Source organism: Vulpes lagopus, chromosome 4 (genome assembly GCF_018345385.1).
Source record: "Vulpes lagopus strain Blue_001 chromosome 4, ASM1834538v1, whole genome shotgun sequence".
NCBI classification, from domain to species: domain Eukaryota; kingdom Metazoa; phylum Chordata; class Mammalia; order Carnivora; family Canidae; genus Vulpes; species Vulpes lagopus.
The window spans coordinates 45,235,630-45,250,975 of NC_054827.1; the positions used below are offsets into that span (position 1 = coordinate 45,235,630).

At 43.6% G+C, this 15,346-nt stretch overlaps 1 protein-coding gene across 1 annotated transcript in view; it reads right to left on the bottom strand.

Annotated features, from left to right (window-relative positions):
- Window positions 1-772: 772 nt before the first annotated feature.
- The window catches only part of ZNF398 (zinc finger protein 398), a 37,529-nt gene continuing 22,955 nt past the window's right edge, over window positions 773-15,346 (bottom strand). The window contains exons 5-6 of the mRNA XM_041753136.1: window positions 6,340-6,453; window positions 773-4,859 (exon numbers count right to left, since the gene is read on the bottom strand). Coding sequence (XP_041609070.1) covers window positions 3,706-4,859; window positions 6,340-6,453 — 1,268 coding nt within the window. The 3' untranslated portion in view covers window positions 773-3,705. The remainder of the gene's footprint in view (window positions 4,860-6,339; window positions 6,454-15,346) is intronic.

Genomic DNA, 15,346 nt, shown 5'->3' on the forward strand with positions numbered 1-15,346 from the left:
CTAGGCTTATGATGGTTAAGTAACATATGTTCTGATGATGCCAGGACCCGAATACAGGTCTGACTCACAGTCTATGCCCATTAAGCTATACTCACCCACGTGTGTCCTTAAGTTAAGGTTCTGTGCACTCCCCCATCCTCCTCCCTCCTCCACTCCCTGCCAGTTTGACCTAACTTGAGGTCCTTTCGCTTGTAAGAGCCTGACACTTCCCTCTTCTAAGAATGTCTTGTATGTAGACTCTGTGAGAAGTGAGTTCCGTTGTAGAGTGAACAGAATAGGGTCGAGGTATCCACCAAACATCTGATGATAAGGGTTCCTCATCTGTAAGCCATTATGGGAAAGACTGGCTTTTACTTATTGCTACTGATCAACCCTCAGACAGCTTTTTGTTGTCTAAGGGGCTACGATATAGGGAGGGGGGGGGTGAGGGGATATGGGGAGGAGGGTGGCAGAGGACAGGGGTGTTCTGACTCTCCTCAGAGAAAATATGAGCACAAACTGGGTTCTCCATCCCATTTGGAGTGAATAAAGGAACTGAAACAATGAACATCTGTTATTCCCCAGTAAGCCAGAGGGTCTAGTTGAGATAGGCATGGTCACCTGGCTTTCTCCAAAATGCTCCAAAAAGAAGCCCAGCAGCCTCCAAGGAACTCTGCAATCCTTATTACTAATGATGAGAAAGTTATGTAAAGACTGCTCTAGCCAGAGCCTAGCTTTGGTGTTTCCAATATCAAATATCCAGCAAAAAGGATCAGAGACTTTTCTCACTTTCTAGACAAGCAATCAACTTCCATTTATTTTCACATCTGTGGCTGAAACAGAGGCTCATCTAATGGTGACAATGAAATACTTAGTAAGCAAAGAGTGAATCTGGTTATAGTCCATATCTCGATCTACTCCGAGGAGATATGCTTATTTGTGTGTGACAGATGTCTTAGCCCAGGGGGCAGACTGATGAAGAGCACACTTCTGGGTTCTCCTGTCTTGTCTGGTCATGACAACGAATCCTCAGGTACGTCAACTGCAGTTAAATGCACAGTTTCTCTCAGGAACCCTCGATGGACCAAGTTTCTCCACACATTGAAACCTTCCCATTGGACTTAACTTTTCCACCGAGGGCATTTTATGGATCCACTCTTGAATCTTAAGCAAACAAAATCTAGAGCTGGCCTGGAGTTCTACCTTGTAGAGGATAGGTGGAGGGAAAGGAGACCAGAATGCACACTTGAAAACTCCTGGTGTGTTCTCCTGAGGATTAGGAGAACACCTACTTCCATCTCTTTGGCATGGCCCTGCTTGTTACCTTTCACTCAGATTCATGGCTCTTGCCTCATTGGTATTTGAACCGTGTTCACTTCTTGCTGAAGTTTGGGCTCCTGCTGGCTACAGTTCCTTGCGGAGAGGACCATGGGATCTATCTGCAGCATTTTAACCCACAGGTCTCCTTCATTAACAAGCTCTGTGTTCCCATTAAATCTTTGAGTAAAAAAAAGAATTTCTGATGTTATCTAGACCAACATCACACTTAATGTAGGAATCCCTTTCAAGCACACCCTGGCAAATGTTTAAATGCTACCAGAAAAGGGAGCTCACCACCTAAAGACAGTATTTTGATTCTTCTCCTTTTTAATTAGGAGGCCAAGGTGTAAACCAGGTCTCACACTAAGTTTCAACCAAGTCAGCGGTGAAGCTGGAACCTTGACTTTGGGAGCCCCAGAACCCCCACATTTACCCATAGTAAGGGTTTAGATTCTAGCTAGAAAGCTCTTAATCCCAATATGCCAGGGCTCTGTTCATCTGTTGTCTTGGTTTGTTCTATACTGGGTTTTTTTCATCGCCTTCAGACTACAAATTACGGCAGCAGACTAGGTCTTACATACATTTCTGAAGTCTCCTGTGACCCCTGATATTGTGAATGTCACAGAGCAGATGTTCCATAAATGCAATCATCCTAAAGAGCAGCATGTTCAAACAGAGCTTTCCCAGGAGCAAAGCTAGCTAGGGTAACACATTTTCCTAGTGTGCTTAGGTAAAGCTAGGCTGGGTTAAGTGATAAGGAAAAAATGGGTCTCTCCTTTATCATTTCATCAAGAAAGTGTTCTAAGTACTTGCAGACCTTGTTTCCAGGCATCTTGGAAAGATTCAGGGGGAAGAGAGTGTAGGAATAAACAGCTCTACTGCCCAAGACTTAGGGCAATCTCTATCTCCCACTTCAGTCACCCAGCAAGAGTAAAACAGATTGAGCTCAGTCAAGTTTCAACAAGAATGTCTCTGCTTTGATTTGGGGGATCTTATTTGGCTTTGCTTGGATAGAAGCCAGAGATATGACAAAAGAAATGTATCACAAGTTTTATGATTTTGTTTTGTTTTGAATTTCTAGAGGCTCACTTTTTTCCTTTCACTAGCCTCATCTTGCAGATGAAAATCTGCAATCTGTAAAGGGCAAGGGTCTTATGTCCAACTGCAAAGCCACTGAGGAGTAGGACCATGCTCAGATGCTCTCCCCTGACTGAATGTCCTCAATGAAAAGGACACATGGTAGCCAAGGTTCCTAAAAGCAGAACAAGCAGCAGGAGGCTGACCTTGTCTGTATGCTCAGGGATCTACAAAGTTCCTCAACCTGCCCCTTGCCAATGGGACAGTCAGAGGGGTGAACATACAGGCTGATGGCTCAAGAAAGCTGCATTATAGCACCACTGTCTCACTACTGAAGAAAGGAAAGCTGAGATCCACTGGCAATTTCTGAAGCTCCATAATGCTTCTGGAAAGTGGTATGGTCTTTTCTGCTGAGGACTGTCAAGAATATGACACTAGGAATGGGAAAATCAGCCTATTGGCTTGAATGAAAATAAGGAAAAATTTGACGTGAATGACTCCTTATTGAGAAACATAGTTCAGGCACAAATTTTAGTCTGTTCTGTCATTTCTCTGGGTTCTCTAGATTTTAAAGCTAGGGCTGAGAACACTGCTCCCACTTTTTTTAGCCAGGACCTCGGCAAATGTTCCTAGTGGTTTAAATGCCATTAAGAGCTTGAATTCTTCAAATCAAACTATTCAAAGAACTGTTCTCCTTAAGAAGCTTTTAAAGTCAGACTTCTTGCTCCCCTAATATTAAACAAAATGTATTAGAATTAATCTAGGAAACCTAGGAAGGCAGTCTTGAGTTATCATTTTGGGAGAGGCAGAACATGAACACATGAGCAGACTTTAGTTCTTATCAGGGAGAAGCAGTACCACGGCCTGAGGCTCCAGCATTTTCTTCTAACAACCATCTTACCATCAAGGAATGAATGAGGTTCAATTAAACATCCCCAGGCCCCATGATGGGGTTCAAACTCTGGAGGCTCTTCCCATGCACCTGTCTCTACTTAGAGCATCAATCATTAACAACTTATCACCCTGTGATGGATTGACGGAGGCCAAATCTTGCTTTGCAACCTCTCTCTCTGCAACATTCTTATATAACTTCTGCTTAGGTAATACTTTTATAAAGATTGGGATGCTGGGCTCCTTTCCAGGTCTCTCTGGGTTTCAAAATGTGGTGTTCTTGTGATGTTGCCAAGGTCCCAAATTCCAGCATGTCTTTAGTCAAGGGTATAAGATCCCAAACTCATCGATGTGCCACACGGTGACTGCTGCAGGGGGTTGAGGGGCTCGCGGGCATAGATAACCGGAGAGCACAGATAACCATGAAACGAGCGAGGTTTACAAAACTCCTCCTCCACTCCCTTCCCCATACCACTGATTGGCCTCTAGACCTTCGGTGTTAACAGCTAGGCCAGAGGTTTCGAGCCCCGTTAGGAGGGGCCCCGGGGGGTCAGGCGGCTGTCCGGAGTGGTTGCTGTCACCCCCGCAGCCTCCACTGTGGCCGGAGCGCAGATGGTCCTTGAGTGTCTGTTTGTAGCGGAAGCTTCTGCCACAGTAGGCGCAGGGGTAGGGCCGCTCGCCCGTGTGGATGCGCTGGTGCTTCATGAGGTGGTGCTTGCGGATGAAGCTCTTGCCGCAGTGCGCACAGCTGAATGGCCGCTCGCCCGTGTGCAGCCGCCGGTGGTTCAGCAGGTGCTCCTTGCGCATGAAGCTCTTGCTGCAGTCAGTGCACGGGTATGGCCGCTCGCCCGTGTGGATCATCTGGTGGCGGATCAGAGCTGAGTGGCCATTGAAGTCAATGCCGCACTGCGGGCAGGAGAAGGGCCGCTCCTGTGCATGCCCCCGCTGGTGGAGCAGGAGGCTGATTTTCAGGCTGAAGCTCCGGCCGCACTGGGCGCAGCGGAAGGGCCGCTCGCTGGCGTGAGCTCGCCGGTGGCTGCTGAGCCGGGCCTGGTCGGCGAAGCGCTTGGGGCAGTCAGGGCAGGGGAAAGGGCGCTCGGTGCTGTTATGCACCCGAAGGTGGTAGGTGAGTCTGGACGGGTGAGTGAAAGTTCTGGCGCAGTGTGGACAGGTGGGGGGCGTCTCGCTAGCATGGGGCTGGGAGCTGCTGCCCAGGTCGGCCTGCTGGGGGAAGTGTTTTGGGCACTGGGCACAGGGTAACGGGTTCTCACCCGTGTGGCTACACTGGTGGGTCAGCAGCATGTCTTGGCTGAGGCTCTTGCCACAGTGGTGGCATGAGAAGACCTGCTCTCCAGCTGGAGGTGGCAGGGGGTAGCTACCCAACTGAGTAAAAGTCACTTGTCCCTCAGAGGCTTCAGCCAGGTCGGCAGCCGGACGCCCGAAGGGTGCCATGGATGCAGAGGGCTGACCTTTGAAAGTCACATCTGAAAAAGTATCCTTTGCTGCTGGTGGTGGAGAAGAGAAGGTGACTGGAACCTCTGGGCACAAGGAGGCTCTGGCAAGGCTTTCAGCTTTGATGACAAGTTCTTCATCTGAAAGAAAGGACTCAGAGTCACACCTGTCAACAGCTGTCTCAGGGCAACTCCCAGTAATCCTACCCACGAGCTCTAGCAGACTGCTCTGAGCTCTTAATTGGCTCAGATAGGAAGCTCAGTGGAGGTCTGAGATAATCATCAAAGCACATACAGTCCCCGCGGCACATCATCAGAGAGCTCACTGCTGTGCCTCTTCAATGCTCCCTGTTCGGGAAAGGAGAAACCCTGCCATCAACCTTGCCAGCGCTACTTCCATTAGGTCTCTCCTCTGCTCCCGGACTTTGATTCTGTGGCCTTTTGTGACAGGGCCTAAAATTACACATTCATGTACTCCTATTTCTCTTCAGTCTGCTAGATGAATCCTTTCTGATAGCTCTCTTCACTTTCCTTGAAAATCAAGTCTGTGTTTCTGCCTCTGTGTCTCTGCTCATTCTGCACCCCCCTCTTGCCATCTTTCCAAATTATGCCCAACCTTATCACACGAGTCTTGTCAGGCTCAATTCTGGCTCCACAGTCTGCTGTGGGCCTTATCTAGACACCTAAGCTAAAACTGACATATGTATGTTCTCTAAACCCCTCATTTCTTTTATAGAAGTTGCCCATCCCACTCACCCTGGAGAGTTAACAGTAGGCATGCCCAGTACTGATGCATGTGTGCCTGATATAAATATCCCGAGGAGCAGAAATGGTTATTTTTTATTTCTGTTTCCTAGAGTCTAAAAGAACACAGGGAATAGAAGATGTTTAAAAATAGGTTGCATTGGGCAGCCCCGGTGGTGCAGCGGTTTAGCACCGCCTGCAGCCCAGGGCGTGATCCTGGAGACCCTGGATCGAGTCCCACGTCAGGCTCTCTGCGTGGAGCCTGCTTCTCCCTCTGCCTGTGTCTCTGCTACTCTCTCTCTCTGCATCTCTTTGAATGAATAAATAAATAAAATCTTAAAAAAAAATAGGTTGCATTAAGTCATATAAATGACTGGGTTCCTTCAGGCCTTAAGCGTCTCTTCTATAATTCAGATGGCAAAATATAGAAGGTGCTAAGGATTTTGCAAGGAAGCTTTTTGCTTCTTCTGCCACCACTGTTTGTCCTGAGGGAGAGCTCTTGTCAACATTCTCGCCTTTCCAAGGACACTCTTGTCACTACGGCTTGTCTCCTCCTATTTCTGTTCTGTCCTTTCTACATGATCCTCAAATGCTTCTGTCTCCATTCTTATGCTTTGAGCACCCTGTGCGCACTTATTTTTCCTCCTCTAACAAATCTACTTTGTCTTTACACTTAAAAAGAATGTGTTTTCTCACTTAAACATTCATCCTTAGTTTGATTTCATTTTCATCTCTAACTTACTTGAGCCTGTCTTTTCTCCCTTTTCCCCATTCTTCTTCCACTTCTTGCCTCTACATCCCCTCTCATCTGTCGCTTCCTCTGTGAGTCATGGCTTAAATGTGTCCTGGGTGTGAGCATCTCCCATTCCTCACTCACCAGCATAGGTGCCCTTGTGCATGTCACTGTCCTTGGTCTCCTGTGGGGCCCCAACCTGGGGCTCTTCCTCTTGTTTGATCCAAGACAGAATATCTGATGTTGAAATGCCAGGCTCTATATGGGGGAAAAAAGAGAATGACCTTCAGGTCTTGACTCAGAAAGTGAAAATGATTGTGTTAGCTTGTTGAATAGTCTTGCCCAAATATTTCTAACTACAAAACCAAAACTGAACCAGTCTTAAAAAAAAAAAAGAAAAAAAAAAGAAAAAAAAAGCATACCACATCTAGAGAACCAGTTCCAAATGAAGCCTAATTTATGTTTTTTTATATGATATATTCTACTTGATTCACTATTTACATTTTATTTAAATTTTTTCTTATTTTTAAAGATTTTATTTATTCATGAGAGACATAGAGAGAGAGGCAGAGACATAGGCAGAGGGAGAAGCAGACTCCTCAAAGGGAGCCCGATTCGGGACTCAATCCCCAGCCTGGGATCACACCCTGAGCCAAAGGCAGACGCTCAACTGCTGAGGTATCCCTCACTGTTTTCATTTTCTTTTCTTTATTTTTATTTCATTTTTATTTTTTTAAGATTTATTTATTTACTTATGATAAACAGAGAGAGAGAGAGGCAGAGACACAGGCAGAGGGAGAAGCAGGCTCCATGCCGGGAGCCCAACGCGGGACTCGATCCTGGGACTCTAGGATCGTGCCCTGGGCCAAAGGCAGGCACCAAAACGCTGAGCCACCCAAGGATCCCCTCATTTTAAAACAACTCACAGGGGGATCCCTGGGTGGCTCAGCGGTTTAGCGCCTGCCTTCGTCCAGGGCATGATCCAGGAGTCCTGGGATCAAGTCCTGCGTTGGGCTCCCGGCATGGAGCCTGCTTCTCCCTCTGCCTGTGTCTCTGCCTCTCTCTCTCTCTCTCTCTCTCTCTCTCTATCATGAATAAATAAATAAAATCTTAAAAAAAAAAATAAAACAACTCATAGGTTTTATTTTGGAGAGGACGATGCCCTGACATACATCTAGAATCAGCAGTGCCTTCCATTTTGTTAGCACTCTTACTTCCGAAATGTTTTTACTTTCACAGCTTTTTAAATTTTTATTTTATTAATTTTTTTCACAGTTTTTTAAATGAAATAATGAAGCAGGGAATACTTTCTCCATTTTGGTAGAGAGGGCCCTCAGAGGCTTAAATACATTGTCAGTAAGGAAATATTTATGGTAAAATGCCATATTATCAAATGTTTGCTTTAAAACATAGCAGGAAAAAAGCAGAAACCAAGATTGACCAAAAAAGTTTTTCTTAGAGGTTAATTAAAAAACATAATCCCAGAAGTACAAAGTCAGGTCCATTTAAACACAGGTCGGACTCCTCAGAAATATACTTTTCAGGTTTCTGGGCTCCAAAAGATCATACTACTTCTGCCTATTAAAGGATACAGCTCATTGTTTCCTGAGCCCCCAGGAGTGGGGAGAATAGTCTTTGGGAGTCCCTTAGGCCTGGAAGGGGCGGGGAGGTTCTTCTGGAAGGAAAAAAGAACAGCCTCTAAAAGCTGTGCACATAACATGGCTCATTTGGTCAGCACAGAAACAGCTGTACGTGCTAGCCCAGCCAAGACCTAGATGGCCTTTTTTTTTTGGCCTAAAGGGACAAGCTGACAAGCTGACAAGGTGCAGACAGTAAATTCTAACTATATTATTTCTCAAAAAAGCCTTGTAGGTAGGCTCTGGGTTTATGTGTAGCAAATAAGCAGAACTCACTGTTAGAGACCCCTGAAATCTGAAGGTGTGCCAGCAGAAATATGAGGTTGGAGAAGACCGAGGCCCAGAAGGTGGTCAGGTTATGCAGTGAGACTGGGAAGACACAGGCTTTAGCCTGTGGGGCAGGCTGCCTTTCCAACTCCCTAAACTACAGGATGAAATGTATTAAACATAGTCCTACTGTATCTTTCTTTTCCCTCATATTTTATACCCACACACATATATAAAGAGAAAAGCAGGGGGATCCCTGGGTGGCTCAGCAGTTCAGCACCTGCCTTTGGCCCAGGGCATGATCCTGGAAGATCCGGGATCGAGTCCTGCGTTGGGCTCCGGGCATGGAGCCTGCTTCTCCCTCTGCCTGTGTCTCTGCCTCTCTCTCTCTCTCTCTCTATGCCTATCATGAATGAATAAAAAAAATCTTAAAAAAAAATAAATAAAGAGAAAAGCAGGTGGAGACAGACTGGGTTTAAGGAGATATCCAGAGGATGAACTTTCTATTCATCAAAACTATAAGACTTTTATTTATTTATTTTTTAAAGATTTTATTTATTTATTCATGAGAGACACAGGCAGAGGGAAAAGCAAGCTCCATGCAGGGGAGCCCAATGCGGGACCGATCCCAGGACCCCAGGATCACACCCCGGGCCCAAGGCAGTTGCTAAACCGCTAAGCCACCCAGGAATCCTCACTATAATAAGACGTAAAATACTTAATTGGCCCTCTTCATCAATTTCCTGAAGGAGTTAGTGCTCTAGAAACCTCCAAGTGTCATTCAAGTGGTTTTGACTTTTTTTTTTTTTTTTTTTTGGTTTATCATTAAGAAGCCACAGGATGTTTCAGTCCATTGCTCAAATTGTCCCTTCTTTGGCCAGCAGGCGCTTCTTCAGAGAAGTTCTATGTCTTTTCATATCATCAAAATCTAGTTTCCTTTATTTCTGGTGTGACTGACTATCCCAGGTTCATCTTGTACATTTTTTTTTTTTAAAGATTTTATTCATTCATTCATGAAAGACAGAGAGAGGCAGAGAAACAGCCAGAGGCAGAAGCAGGCTCCATGCAAGGAGCCTGACGTGAGACTTGATCCTGGGACTCCAGGATCATGCCCTGGGCCGAAGGCAGGCACCAAACTGCTGAGCCACCCAGGGATCCCCATCCTGTACATTTCCTGTTCCATGCATACAATCACTGATCTGAGAAATGGAATTTAGAGACTGCAATCTGGATGATAAGGATGCCAACTGCTCATAGGTTGTTGTTGCTTCTAGCTCTTTTCCATGGACAGTGCTATTAAAATACATACCTTTTAGAAAAAGTATCAAGACTTTATACTAATATTTATGATTCATATTTAAGATTACAGGGTTTTAATTAAATCCTTTGATGTTATACTTGTATCTTTTCTCCCTTACCATGACAAGTTTGGTTCCTGATGACATTAATATAACTTTTTTTAAAGGATTTTATTTATTTATTCATGAGAGACAAAGAAAGAGAGAGGCAGAGACACAGGCAGAGGGAGAAGCAGGCTCCATGAAGGGAACCCGATGTGGGACTCAATCCCTGGACTCCAGGATCACACCCTGGGCCAAAGGCGACGCCAATCCACTGAGCCACCCAGGCTGCCCGACATTAATATAGCTTTATTTGAATACTTGTGTCAAAATAATACCAATATTATAAACAAAAATATGAACTCAATCTAAGATTATTTTGTGCTTCTTTTAGGCTTAAGGATATATCCTTTCTAGGGAATATAGTTAAAATACCTCCTCTAGGGATATATACTTAAAATATTATGTTTTAGTCACTTGGAAGAAATCTATGTATTTATGTTACACACATATATACAGTTTAATTATTTCAGCCTGATACTTTTTTATTTATTAAAGATTTATTTATTTATTCATGAGAGACACAGAGAGAGACAGAGGCAGAAACACAGGCAGAGGGAGAAGCAGGCTCCATGAAGGGAGCCTGACATGGGACTCGATCCCTGATCCCAGGATTATGCCCTGAGCCTAAGGCAGACACTCAACCATTGAGCCACCCAGACATCACTGATCTTTTTTTTTTTAAGATTTTATTTATTCATGAGAGACACACAGAGAGAGGCAGAGACATAGGTAGAGGTAGAAGCAGGCTCCACGCAGGAGGCCCAATGTGGGACTTGATCCTGGGACTTTAGGATCACGCCCTAAGCCAAAGGCAGACACCCAACTGCTGAGCCACCCAGGCATCCCTGGTTTTTGTGTTAATCTTTCATTGTTTCTTTGTGAAAATACAAGCAAATATATATACATCTTCACTTTTATCCCTCTTTATATGGCATACTACTCAAACTGTTCTGGACTCCAATTTTTTACTTGACACTATATTCTGGGCATCTGCATATAACAGTATGCAGAGATCTTCTTTCTTTTTTTTTTTAAAGAGATCTTTCTCATTCCTTTTTATAGCTGTACTATGTAGCGGTACCATTGTTTATTCAAGAGTGCCCTATTGATGGGAATTTGGATTCTTTCCAAATTCAGCAGCCAATCATAAAAGCTATGGAAGGATAAAAAAAAAAACCCCAGTTCTCCAGAAATGTAAGCGGCTGTTGGTATTAGAACCCACTGGCTAAGTATATCTTCACTGAACTTGGGAAATCCCAGGAAGCAGGAAGCTATAACCCCATCATTAATAATGATGCTGCTTTAAAAAAAAAAAAAAAAAAAGTTCCTAAAAGTGCTAAAAGTTCCTCTGGTCATTTAACTAGATTAGTGTAACTAAGGAAATTTTGATTTTATTAAGTAACTGGGTGTTGGCACTGTCATAGAAGACACAGAATATTGTAGTGTCTACTATAATTTGGTGGGAGTGGTGGCAGTACAGCCTGAGGACCTTTTGGATGTGAAATGAAAGGAGCAGGAGAACTTGAATACTGTGATGGCCTGATAAAGACACCTGCATGGTGACTATATGCCAACTGCTGGCCAGGCCACCACAACAGTTCCAAAAGCACATTCTTCACAGGCCTAAGAAATCCCAACAGTGGATACTTAAACATAGAATAAAAGTAAAATTATGGGTTCATGCTGGCAGTAGGCTTTGGAAAATGCCAGAGGACAGGGAAAAACTGAATACTAGTCAAGTAGGAGGAAATGGAAAAATGCTAAGGTTCTAGGTTTGAGAGGAAGTTAAAAATAGAAAAGCTGAGGGGCGCCTGGGTGGCTCAGTGGGTTTCGACTCTTGGTTTTGGCTCAGGTCATGACCTCAGGGTCATGAGATAAAGCCTCCTGTAGGAGGGTCTATGCTCAGTGGGGAGTCTGCTTGAGATTCTCTCCCTCTCCCTCTGCCCCTACCCCTGCTCTAGCTCTCTCTCTAAAATAAGTAAAAATCTTAAAAAAAAACAAACAAACAAAAAAAAAGAGGGCAGCCCTGGTGGCGCAGCAATTTAGCGCTGCCTGCAGCCTACAGCGTGATCCTGGAGACCCTGGATAGAGTCCCACGTCAGGCTCTCTGTATGATACCTGCTTCTCCCTCTGCCTGTGTCTCTGCCTCTCTCTCCCTTTCTATGAATAAATAAATAAAATCTTTAAAAAAATAAAAAATAGAAAAGCTGATCACAATATAAAAATTTAATGTCTACACTGGTTGAATGTTAGTTTAACCATGAGGAAATCTGATTTTTGTGTTTTATTTTTTTAAATTTTTTTTTTAAATTTTTTTTAAAGATTTTATTTATTTATTCATAGAGATGCAGAGAGAGAGAGAGAAAGAGAGAGGCAGAGGGAGAAGCAGGCTCCATGCAGAGAGCCTGACATGGGACTCGATCCTGGGACTCCAGGATCATGCCCTGGGTTGCAGGCGGCGCCAAACCGCTGCGCCACCGGGGCTGCCCTTTTTTTAAATTTTTTTAAAGATTTTATTTATTTATTCATGAGAGACCCAGAAAGAGAGGCAGAGATATAGACAGAGGGAGAAGCAGGCTCCATGCAGGGAGCCTGACATGGGACTCCAGGATCATGCCCTGGGCCGAAGGCAGACACTCAACCGCTGAGCCACCCAGGCGTCCATATGTGTGTGTTTTAAACAGGGTAAGGACTCATGCTGTCTGAAAAGAAGCTGGAACCTTGAAGTTCTGAGATATGTATAAAGGTATTATAAACGAAGTTAAAATCGTCCTAAGATTGGACTTTTTAAGCAGACAACAAACAATACCTGAGAAATGAAACAATCATTGGTAAAAATATAAAAACTTTTTCTTTAAACCAAGTTAAAATTGTCCTGAGATGGGACTTTTTGAGCAGACTACAAACAATACCTAAGATATGAAACAACCATTGGTAAAAATATAAAAACTTTTTTTGAAAATTTCTGTGAAATAGGTGTGGGATTGAAACGTTGCCAGGTGACTGTGTTAAGTACTTGTGTAGTAAGTTAAAACCTTAAAGTTTTATCATTCCCAGGATGATTCTTGTTCTCACATAGGATAAACTAAAATAAAAGGGTTATCACATTGCCTTAATCACGTTTGTTTTTTTTTTAAATCACATGCTCTTAATCACTGATTTAGTTTAGGAAAATATGGCTTTGCTGGACTAGAGAAAACAGGTGCAGACAGGGCATCATGGCAATGCACCTTAAACAATGACCATGAAGTCTCCCTGGGACTGCAAGATTTAGAAATGAATCTGCTTTGTTTTGGAGTCTTCTACAATCTTGGTTTGAATTCATGGCTTCTGAACTAGAAGAAGGGCAAAGATAATGGACTTTCAGTAATTATTCCATTTGAACTTCCTGGGTCAAATTTTTCTCCAAAGAATTCTAAAAAGTTGGGAGATCAATATTCAAACCATTAGCGAGTGACCAAATAGTGGCTGCACACACATAGCTGGTCTGCACTTGGCCCTAGTGATACAATTAAAGAAGAACTACAGAAAATCTCAAGATTATATTTTTGTCTTCTTTCATTCACTGCTATTCTCCACTAATTTTTTTTTATTTTCCACTAATTGTATGCAATTTTACCCAAGACAGTGGGCATCAATGACTATTCCCTCAAGAGATATGATAATTTCTCTTTTCCTTCATCGGATTCAGACGATGGTGATAAAGACAGAATGTAAAATTAATTCCCAGATATTTGGACATAAAAAGGAAGGGGTGTCCCATGGTACCATTACCATCCTCAAATCCACTCTACCCATTCAAACTATATATTTAATTAAAATGCACAGCTCTTCTAAAGCTCTAAAATGAAATACAATAATAAATTATGGGCTTTATAAGAAATATGGATAAAATCCAATGGTACTTTAGAAAATTAAGGTTTCTAAAAGTACATCAATATTCCAATATAAACACATGGGGGCCTAAGAACAAATTACATGGTATACGAAAATTGACTTTTGAAAATATGATGTTGTTTTAGAGAAGTGAAGCTGCTTGCTGAAAAGTGAAGAAAATAAAAAGAGAGAGAGATTCTTTGGGTGTAAAGCTAAAAAAAAAGAACCCTAAATGGAGAATAATCTATCGAAAAGATATTTTATTATATACATCAGTAAAGTGGCCTAAAATGAGTACCTCTGCCTAATATTTGTGTGGAACAATCTGTTTTGGCCTCTAATAACCAGACAGTTTATTATTCTCCATTGAAAGGAATAAGGATTTTTTCGTGTGTCTGAGGGTAAAGAAAATCTAAGATAGGTAGTCTGAGACCACCTATTCCCAGAAGGACTGCCTGTGAGCTTTCTTTCTCTCTCTCTCTCTCTTTTTAGATTTTATTTATTTATTTATTCATGAGAGACACAGGGAGAGAGAGGCAGAGACACAAGCAGAGGGAGAAGCAGGCTCCATGCAGGGAGCCCAACGCAGGACTCGATCCCGGGTCTCCAGGATCAGACCCTGGACTGAAGGCGGTGCTAAACTGCTAAGCCACCCAGGCTGCCTGCCTGTAAGCTTTCTATCCCTCTGCTGATAGAAAAATTCCCCTAAATGTCAGGACTGCTTCACCAGACCTAAACTGTGCAGTGCAGTTTATGCTGAACATTTGTCTTCCTTCCGGGAGTCCAGAATTTCGGTATGTGTGAGGCAAAGAATGGCTATGTGACCAGCTCACAGTGAAACCCCTGGATGCTAAGTCTTTCATGAGCTTCCCTGGGAGACAACACTCTGCATATATCACAACTCACTGCTGGAGGAACGGCATGTGTCTTGCGAGACTGTACTTTAAGAGGATTCTGAAAGGTAATCCCTGGTTCCCTCCAGACTTTGCCTGTGTGACTTTTATCTTTGCTAGTTTGGCTCTGTGTCCTTTTGCTGTAATAAACCTTAACCCTAAGCATGACTTTATGCTGAATCCTGTGTGTCCTTCTAGTGAAGGACCACATGTGGAGATGGCCTTTGGGACCCCCAGCACAGCCTAGAGCGCGCACACGCACACAGTATACACACACACACACACACACACACACACACACACACACACACACACTTTTAAGATTTTATTTATTTATTTGAGAGACAGAAAGCAAGAGACAGAACAGGAAGGGAGGGAGAGGAGACACAGGCTCCTTGTTGAGCACAGAGCTCAACTTGGGCTTGATCCCAGGATCCTGAGATCATGACCTAAGCCAAAGTCAGACACTTAACCAACTGAGCCACCCAGGTGCTCCTGGAGCATATTTTAAAAGAAAATAAGTACTGAGGGACTCCTGTATGGCACAGTCCACTTAGTGTCCAATTCTTGATTTTGGCTCAGGTGGTGATCTCAGGGAGGTGAGACTGTACCTTGTGTTGGGCTGTGCTCAGTGGGGAATCTGCCTGAGATTCTCTCTTTCCTTCTCCTACCCCTGCCCCCACCTCCTATCCTCGCACACTGTCTCTCAAATAAATAAATGTTTTAGAAAAAGAAATAAAATAGGAGTGCCTAGGTGGCTCAGTTGGTTAACTGTCTGACTCTTGATTTTGGCTCAGGTCATAATCTTGGAGTTGTGGGATCAAGTCCCACATCAGGCTCCTTCCTCAGCGCAAGGTCTGCTGTCCCTCTCCCTCTGTTCCTCCTCCTGCTGTCTCCCTCTCTCTCAAATAAGTATATAAAATCTTTTTAAAAATGCTATATATTGATTAGTCCAAATCATTTGAATCCTGTCCTCAAGTTCTTTTTTTTTTTTTTTTTTTTTTTATGATAGTCACAGAGAGAGAGAGAGAGAGGCAGAGACACAGGCAGAGGGAGAAGCAGGCTCCATGCACCG